This window comes from Alosa sapidissima, chromosome 13, assembly GCF_018492685.1.
Source record: "Alosa sapidissima isolate fAloSap1 chromosome 13, fAloSap1.pri, whole genome shotgun sequence".
NCBI lineage: Eukaryota > Metazoa > Chordata > Actinopteri > Clupeiformes > Clupeidae > Alosa > Alosa sapidissima.
This window is the reverse complement of record NC_055969.1, coordinates 14015287-14025107: the sequence shown is the minus strand read 5'-3', so window position 1 is coordinate 14025107 and position 9821 is coordinate 14015287. Positions and strand designations below refer to the sequence as shown.

At 41.3% G+C, this 9821-nt stretch overlaps 1 protein-coding gene across 1 annotated transcript; it reads right to left on the bottom strand.

Annotated features, from left to right (window-relative positions):
- Positions 1 to 1839: 1839 nt before the first annotated feature.
- On the bottom strand, positions 1840 to 8228 carry tmem150ab (transmembrane protein 150Ab). The gene is made up of 8 exons (XM_042058912.1): positions 8162 to 8228; positions 7341 to 7593; positions 7095 to 7142; positions 6881 to 6967; positions 5946 to 6013; positions 5506 to 5633; positions 3994 to 4171; positions 1840 to 2573 (listed from the first exon to the last, which is right to left on the bottom strand). The coding sequence occupies exons 2-8, from the start codon at positions 7403 to 7405 to the stop codon at positions 2224 to 2226; spliced, it is 924 nt and encodes a 307-aa protein (XP_041914846.1). The 5' UTR covers positions 7406 to 7593; positions 8162 to 8228; the 3' UTR covers positions 1840 to 2223.
- Between the last annotated feature and the right edge of the window lie 1593 nt (positions 8229 to 9821).

The window sequence follows — 9821 nt, the reverse complement described above, 5'->3', positions numbered from 1 at the left end:
GTATATATTGCATTGACAGTGGAATGGCTCTCATATTGCCATGCTCTTATGGTATGGGGCTCTTCCATTAAAAAGAAACAAAGTAGAAATGAATAATACATACAAACTCACAGAAACATATGACAGTGCTTATCAACAAGATTTTCTTTTTCCTGAAACTGTAAGACAAAAATATTCAAGTTTTCAAATCATATCACTTTTTTTCCATAGTAAAAAATAAGTGAATAAAAGTGACCAGTTTCTCTATTGCATCATGTATCATAGGTTGTGAAAGTTTGGCTGTAATGCTTTCATGAAATGGCACCCAGCTATTGTAGCTTGTTTCATTCTTCACAAACATTTTTTTTTTCTTCAATGAGAAGCCCGTATCCTTTACATACACATGACATGACATACAACAATACAGTCTTAAAAGTGGGATCAGCGATGCTAATTCATAATGAAATCCTTACATTTCAACATGCTTTCAACACAGTATGCTTCAAAGAAAAACTCAATTGTCTATGACAGGCTCTGTAACAAAGTGACAAATATTTCCAGACAAACAGAATGACTAGACCAATCAGAGCAATGATGTTTCTGTCAGTCATATCATAACCAAGGCTACAGACATTCAGAGGAGAGGGAGCCTGGGGAAGACATTGTGGAAAGGGGGTGTATTTGTTTTGTTTGGTTGCTTAAAAATACAAAAATGGTCCCTTCCAGCAACATGATTTGAAAAACAAAACAAACAAAAAAATCGAGCAAAAAAAACAAACAATTGCTGACTCTTACCTTCAAGTTCAACTACTTTTTGATTATAGTTCAGTGATGCTTTGGGGCATTCTGTACTAATGCGATATCACTTACAGTACAAGCAAATGGGATACATTTGAGCACATTAGTGTGTTCAGCTTAGCTTTCACCAGACGCAAGCAGTTTTCCAACAGGGATCTCAACACATGTGGTGGGCCAGAGAGCTCTGCGCCTCAGCCTCTACCCAGGGCTTGCACTGCCACAGAGTACAAGCAGCAGGGGTTCCTATCCCATGCCGGTGAGGTATACTTCCCTACCAGCTTCAAACCTGCAAAAAGCTGTCAACAGACCCTTTTCCACAGCAGCCATTTTGGCACACCATAGAGGAGCAAGCACAATTGAAGCTCAAGGCATTAATTAGCTTCACATTGCTTGTAAGCACCATACTTCCAGAGATCAATAATTAATGTTTTAAGACTCAGTTCTGTTTGCTCAGCTGCAACATATAAAATGGCTGAGGTGGAAAAGATCTGCTGTGCGTGTACAAATGCATAGCCGTGCTAGAGGCATTCCTGTAGAAATGGCAAGCCATTGCACCATGATGCTGTACTCTCCAGTTCAACTGTTCCTTTACAGACCATTTCTTCTGCTTACTTTTCCATATAGGCTCACTTAATGCTAGGTAATAGACTATGAGAACAATTCCCCTCAGGTATTGCATTAAATACTTTCACAGATCAGATATTGCTGTTAAGAGCGACTTCACATCTGTAACATACACTCAAATATTGCTGCCGTCTACAACCCAATGCCCCCCGCCCCTACATCTTGAAAACCACACATGAAGAGTATGGATTGAACAAAGGACACTATAAAGGGGATATACTGTATTTACGACTTGAATTGAGGTAGTGTTCACCACGTCGTCACGGGACGTTTTGAGTGATGGTACACTGGGGCATGCGTTAACACATCCTGTGTGTGAGTGTGTGAGTCTGTGTGTGTATGTGTCCGTGCATTATTGGGTGATAAAATGTGAGGGAGAGAAGCATTCTCCAGATATTGAGCTGAGGTACAGGCCAAGCATCCTGATCATCTGTACACATTTTTTCAGCAATTCCCATCTTTTTTTTGTCCCTGTGACATTCATTCAAACAGACAACAGGCTGGATCCCCTCCCCACGCATGTTCACATCCGCTGCAAAATATTGCCTTGAGAACTGGGAGCACGTTCGTGATAAAAGTCAACATTACTTTAGGTAGGGGGGGAGGGAGTCTCAAGCACTATCCTATAGTACTAGCCTATCTCTACTACGTCTACTATTTCTAATTCTTCTCTGTCCCAGTTTTTTTTTGTTTGTTTGTTTTCTCATGAAAAAGAAACACCCTTAGGTAGCAGTGCTACGCTGTGGGCAGTGCTGAAAACTCTTGTCGAGGTTTCGAGTAGCGTTGTGGTGTGGTGCGGCACCTCCGTTGCCGTTGCCCGGGTTACAGCATGGCCGTGCTTTCGGGGTTACAGGTGAGGTGAGCCGAGGTGCTTCCAGCACCCGGAGACTTCAGGTCGTGGGCGCCGAAGCCCATGGGTGCGCTTTTGCCCATGGCCCCCATGCTAGCCATACCCCCCATGCTGGCCATGCCCCCCATGATGACGCCGGTGGGCTGGTGGAGGTGGAGGCTGCTGCGCTGCGCCAGGACGGCCATTATGGTGTCGGTGGTGACGGTGCCAAACTCGTAGGTGAAGGTGCCGTAGTAGACGAGGATGATGACGGTGAATACCCACTCGCAGATGGCGGCCGCGTGCTGCAGGACGAAGCTCTCGTGGATGAAGAAAGCGCCACCTGGAGGATGGCTGGGTTAAGGAGCGTCTGTTCTCACATACAGGCATGTGTGCCGGGAGGGCACAATTTTGAGACTTAAAGCAGAAATCCACCCCATTTAAAAAATCTGCTATGAATTTCTAAGTAACTATTGATCGATTTGTTTTTAAACAAATTAATGAATTTAAACAAATAAACGAGCAAGACGTTTCTCAACACCACTTCATAAAATCAGTCAAGAAGTTGACTGGAGTTTAGATATATCAAATAGAATACTAAAGAAAGCCTAGTGAAGTTTTCAGTAGGTGTTAAATTAAAACAAATCTAGATACCTATCAGTGTGGTTCCTAATTCAGCATGATTATAATATTTCGGGGTTGAGGTGGCATTACTCATACATTTGCCAAATGTACATTATCTTTATGCATTGCAAGTAATCAACACACTGACTGTGAATCAAACAAAGAAGTTCGCTGTGTTTCTCCACTAGGAAAGATATGGCCCTATTGCTGAGCAACAACTGACCTTTGGAACTGACAGAGATCTGTGGATCATTTGCAATTCATTTCCTGTGTGAGAGAGACAAACTAGGCACATCGAGGCCTTATTGAAACAGGTATGCCTTATCACACCGCTATCTGATGTTAAAATGGATCGTGCCTCTTCAATGAGCACTCAGCAGGTGACTGTGTAGTCTAAGGTACACATAATGAACTATGGTTCCATCTGCAAGTCTCTCATCAGCCATTTATGATGATAATTATTCTTTTATATTCCAACTGGCACTTTATTCCTGTATAATTATACAACTATGAAGCTATATATCCTATCACCATGTGTGCCCCCTAGAGCAGTGACCTTTTTTTTGCCACATTTCTGACACTGAAAAAAATCCACATCAACACACCAACATAACAAATGTTACACAAATAAAATGTACCAAAGCCTAAAACGTCTAATAATATTCAAGTCTGCAATAAATGCTAGTCCCTTATAATAACCTGTAGCCTATGCAAGACCCTTTTAGGCGTCCGTTTTACTGCCGACCGGCAAAGTGTATTTCTTTACATTTTACGGAAGATTTGTTTTTTTGGACCAATGAAGCGAAAATGGACATTTTGCCATGGCAGAGATCTGACAATCTCTCATGGCACTCTAGTGGGCTGCAGCACAGCGGTTGAAAAAACAAGGAATCAACTCATAACCATAACTCATCACTATCCACCTATACCCTAACATTCTATGATGCACTGACATCTGTTTCAATACAACACACAATTTACCAAAACATTGTCAGGCCCAAAAACCGACACCAAACAATGTTATGCAAACCTCTGGGTGCACTTTCAGTTTGTCAAGACCTACAATCAAGTGGCAATTAGGGCATTGGGCAACAGGTCAAACAAACCACTCCCCCTTATATCCAGGCTATTGAGGATACTGAGGACGAGAGAGACGAGGGCCCCGGCTGAGAGGGCTACCCGCACATGGGCCATCCAGTAGTCCAGAGTGGTCTCAGCGATGCGGTAGGTGAGCACACACTGCAGGCACACAAAAAGTAGCCCCGCCGGGAACGCCACTCCCGCGCCCACATAGTGCAAAGACTTGGCATGGTCCACCTGCCAAAAGCACACGGAAGGAGAGACAGTGAGGGGTGGGATTACGTGAAATAAAATGTCAAAACTTCAATACCCACTGCATAGATGCTGTCATGTCACCGTGTGGAACTTTTCATGCTTGCGATTCATTGTTAAAGTGGATGTGTAAAGATGAGTAGACACTAAAACATGGCATCAGGCCCTAGAAAACTGGTTCTAGGTAATACTATATTGTTCTGTTCTACATACTGTCTAGAACCAGTTTTCTAGGGCCCGATGTCACGTTTAAGTCAAATGTCTACTCATCATTACACACACACTGTGTCTTTTTCTGTGGACACGGCCATGGACACAGTGCTCATGAGACAAATTTAGCCCGTAGTTCTAGATATACGCTACTATACGATATTTTATGTCAGTTCTAGACTATGGTGATGTGATATATAGAAATGCTACTGCTTGTTCACTTAAAGCCCTGGACTCAGTCTCTACTCTGCCCTGAGATTCATTACTGGTGATGGCCATTATAACACATAGGTCATCTTTGACAGTGAGGAGACATAATCATTGGTGTCGGCCTTTTGTTGTGGTGCCCCTACTTCCTATCTTCAATGCAATATAAAAATGAATTCTCTGCTTTCCTATAATCAATTCAGATCTGTAATCACAAACCTTCCTATGTCAAATTGTACAAGTAAATGTTATTTTATTATTGTTATTATTCCATTATTAGATAGATAGATAGATACTTTATTGATCCCCAGGGGAAATTCAAGGTCTCAGCAGCATACAGACAACACAAACACATTCTATAACAGCAGAAAGAGTAATTAAAGTATATAATATAAAAACACAACTAAGCAATAAGGACAGTAGAAGATTAAGAATATGCTAAATATACTAAAATACAAATTATACTAACTAAACTTAAATACAATATATAAAAATATACTAAAATACAAATTACAAAAATACAAATTATACTAACTAACTTAAAATTAATATTTTAACTATTTTTATTTTTTCCTTCCTCCTCTATGTTATGTAGGTTATCTTATTATTTATTTTATTTATAGGCCTAGGCCTATACTTATTACCACAATTATTATACTATATATTTTGTTATTTCATTGTTCCTGTAATCTCAGCTTCACTGAAAATGAGGACCACCCTCAATGAACCTCCGAGAATAAATAAAGGTTAAATGAATACGCCATACTGGTATATAGCAATATGGCGTACTGTACATTTAGAACTACGGGCTATATTTGTGTCATGAGCACCGTGTCCATAGCCGCGTCCACAGAAATATACTTACGACTTTTAACACAAATGTAACCCTGCAATGGACTCACCTGGAAATTCCCCACCATGACCAGACCTAAGGCGTTGACACAGCCTGACACCAGGGCATTGGTGTTTGTCCAGCAGTGGTGACTGTGCTCAATCACCTGGGCATAGCGGAGCATACAGACCATCACCACTGCAGGGAGAGACAACAGTGATGGAGACGAGGAGAATGGAGAGAGAAAGAGAGAGGTGACAAGAGGGAGGAGAGGAGCAGGACAGACAACAGAGAGCAGATGTGTTTTATGAGACAAACATAAAAAGACGTGAGGAAGACATAGATAGAAGGAAGGATATAGAGGAGTGATAAAGAGCAGACAGAGAGAGAGAGAGAGAATTAAGTTTAGGTATGGACCACATGCACACATTAACAGGCAGATCAAATACACGCACAATCAATGTACTGATAGTGGTTAATATTGCACAAGAGCAGAGGAGAGGGTATTACCCATGAAGGCTCCCACGTTGCCAATCAGGCTGAAGAGACAGCTCTCTGGGGGGTATGAGCCACATTTGCTGAAAGGGGAACACATTAAGGGAGAGAGTGTTGACACACATGCAGCAAATGACTAGATGGGTGTGAATGGTGTTTATTTTATGGTCCCTCTGTGTCACTCGCTGCTATGGTATTTATGTGCCCATTAGGTAGGATTTATGTAATTATGGATATGCGATTTGTGAGGAAACATGATAGTAAGATAACATTTATAGATTCAAAATTACACTAATCAGCATTAGAAATCTTCATGGCAGGTTTATCCGTGGTCTAATAGTTGGCATTCTACTACTAGTTTAATACTGTATGTTATGGTATTTATGTGCCCATTAGATAGGATTTATGTAATTATGGATATGCGATTTGTGAGGAAACATGATAGTAAGATAACATTTATAGATTCAAAATTACACTAATCAGCATTAGAAATCTTCATGGCAGGTTTATCCGTGGTCTAATAGTTGGCATTCTACTACTAGTTTAATACTGTATGTTATGGAGTAATAAAACACTAGTGTACGTTCAGACTTGGCATATTTATTCGCAGCTGCCGGTGTCCGTTTTACATTATAATTCTATGGAGTAGACTGTGTTTACCAAAAAAAGTCCTTACTTTCTTTAAAAACACGATCGCGGGATTCTTTTTCTGCAGCTCAAGAGTTGTTTTAAAAGTTGAGAAATGTTCAACTTCTAGTGGGAAAACGCCCTACGTCACACTGTTTTTTGACAAATCACAAGCAGATAACCAAGACCTGTGGTCCGGCTTTTTTTTGGAACAAAAAACGATGGCAGATTTGTTAAAACTGAAAAAGCGGTCTGCGGTCAGAAAAAGAAGCCAAGTCTGAACGTACCCTAAGAATAAAAGGTTAAATGGAAACATCACCTACCTGATCAGGGGTATATCCTGTAGTGTGCAGCATGTCTTGGGGAAACCCCTTCTGGCTGTCTCCTCAGTGCACGTGACATTGTAGGTCCTGTGGCACGGGTAGACAAGGCATAGTCAACAATAGATTCACCACAGCATTCATCATTATTCCATTCTACCATTTGCCAATCAATATGCCCCATCACACTATGAAGTAGAAAGTATAGTGCACTTACCAGTTCTCTACAGGACAAACATGGTGGTTCATTACAGCCATGGCATAGCTGGAAAACAATCCATTTACACATATGTTATTCCGCCCAAGGACTTCACAGTGTACAGTAAACACAATGAGAGCTGTTAATACAGATACAGTGTGCAGCAAACAGACCTCTACTTCAGTAAGCCGATACATATTATGTGGTTCTTGAATTTACAAGAATTTTAACTGCCAAAAGTTCACATACTAAGGAGAGGCTTACACTATCCATATTCCTGTGATGGAGAAGGCAGCAAGGCTGACGGGCAGGACAATCCAGGCGGTCATTGGGCAGTCTGTGTGGGGCCTGTGACCAGAGCATGAGGGAGTAGTGGCCCAGGGGTGAAGTGAAGAGAAGGGAGACGTTTGCAGGTGAAGCCATGCAGTGCGAGTGCATGAGAGGACCAACGGGGCAATACTGCTGCTGTGAATGCTACATTGGCCGATGCTTCGTTCAGACCACCAATGCACCCACCCTACAATAAAGAGTGTGTTTTACTGACTGCTGAAGAGAAAATGCATGACATAAAATACACTAATACTGAATGAATAAATAAATGAGTGATCTTGCTTACTTGGTAAAGTAGGATTAGACTGCCCCTAACTATACTCAAAGCTGCCGACATAAGCTTAGCAAGAGGCTCCGTAATGCCATTTTGGCCGGCAACAATGATCAGATAACCCAAGTTAGCTATCTAAGATAGGTAGTTCACGTTGTACAGTAACAACACATTACGTACAAGCATATAATCATCTCTGCAACAGCAGAAATATATCGAATTCAATATGAACCTTGCAATCAAATGTCAGCGCAGCTTAGATCAACTGTAGTACAATATTAACGTTACTCTCGGGCTATGGCATGATGCTAGGCGGTTTTACCAGGGATAACAAAACGATATCATCAGCAAGCTACAAAACTAGATATACAAACATCGCCAATGAATAATCTAGCGACGTTTTCATATATATTGTGTAATTTTCAACAATTCCATATCATTGCATTACTGGTCAGTTTGAATCAAAGTATGGATAAATTCTCACCCAAGGTCCTCCAGCGACACCTGTGCGAAGCAAGCAAGCTACTTGCTAGCCAGTCAGCTAGCTGATGGTGATGGTTGTTGGACACAAGGACGTGTGAGGACGTACGCGCAAGTGTCACGTGCTCAAAATATTGCTCTGCAGCAGCATCCAAATATGCAGCATGAACTTAGTTGTTTGAAATAACACCTCTTGACTTGTGATGATGCGTTAGTTTCGGGTGTAGGCCTACTTTTATTTACATTTTAGACCCTGGAAATATTACTATAATTCTGTAAATGACACACGTTAGCCTACTCTTATTTTTTTACTCTGGTGTCTGAAAAAAAAAAGTCAAACTGTGTTCAGTTAGTGATCCTAAATAAGATAAGCTGTCATTAAACATCTGCTGTCTTAATTGGCAGTGTTCTCAATGTCAGCTATTTTAACTAAATCAATTAGCCACCTCAAAAAAATACACACACACAAAAAACATTGTCAAACAAAATGGTCTTAATCCTATGATGATTTATAAAAAAAAACTCAGCATGAGCCTTTTTCCAGAGTTAACTGCAATGGAATTGCAGACTTTTGTAGGCTAATGCAGTTGCTAGAGTTAGACTGCTAAAAGATGTACACATAGGAGTACAATGTAGGCTACATGGTATGACCAGACTGCCACATGGAGTTGCCACCGGCTATGCAATTGCACACGTTCCAAGTTCTGTCCATGCCCTACTGTAGTAAGAAATTTTGGCCTTAAAGTTGTTTCCATTTAAGTGCAGGCTATATTCAACCATTTGCTCTTTTGGTATGGTCTGTGTAAAGCTGAAAGGAAGAGTCGCTGCTGTAAGCAGAAAGTGAAGGAGAGATTTATGAGGTATAACAACTGGAATTCTATATTCAAGGTGTTTGCACAGCCATGCTGAGTGTGTAAGTGTGCAGTCCTGCTGTGTGTGTATGTGCCTTCATGCTGAGCGCGTGAGCGCAGCCTTGTTGTATGTGTGTGCGAATGCCATGCTGTCTGGATGTATGTGTGTGTGTCAATGCTGTGTATGTGTGTAAGATGACTGGGTGTGTGTGTGTCCTCGAAGGAGGCTGGGTAGGCCTCTTCTCGACGGCTGGCGCCCTAAGACCTTATTTACTGTCTTGGGGTCAATCTTGACTGGATTCCATGGGCCTTGGTCGTTATGGGATACAGCCTTATAGATATGGTTGACTCTTTGGGTAACTATGTCGTAAACAAGTTTGCGTACCATTAATGGAGATGTCATGTCTTGTCTGAACTGTCAGCGAGGTATAAAAAGTGTTTCCCTGTTTGTAACATCAGACTGCGTCTGTTAGCAACACGACGTAGGTCTCCGGATTCGTGAATAAAGCTCTCTGAGATTTCTGACTTGACTCCTGGCTGACTGAGACTTCATTTCTGAAACAATCCCTAGACAATTTAAGTTCCTACACTACTCCTGCAACTCATTCTAAACTCACACTTCCTAAGTCCTCTATCCCCTAACTCTTCATAAATTTCAAGTCCTAGCCTGCATGTTCTCCCCTTAATTACTTGTGAAACAATGCAACACAACAATATACACAGTCTGAACTGCTTGAAGCACTTGAACAATGGTATTCTAAAGAAAGTATACTTGAGACACAGTGCCTTTTATATTTGCACAGATTGTGATCA

What these genes read in the sequence shown, in the direction of transcription:
- tmem150ab (XM_042058912.1), bottom strand. Translation starts at nt 7,405, where the DNA reads ATGACCGCCTGGATTGTCCTGCCCGTCAGCCTTGCTGCCTTCTCCATC. An exon ending in CAACGTGGGAGCCTTCATGG is followed by an intron (nt 5,634 to 5,945) that starts GTAATACCCTCT and finishes CTCTCCCTGCAG; the next exon opens with TGGTGATGGTCTGTATGCTC. An exon ending in TCATGGTGGGGAATTTCCAG is followed by an intron (nt 4,172 to 5,505) that starts GTGAGTCCATTG and finishes TGCTTTTGGCAG; the next exon opens with GTGGACCATGCCAAGTCTTT.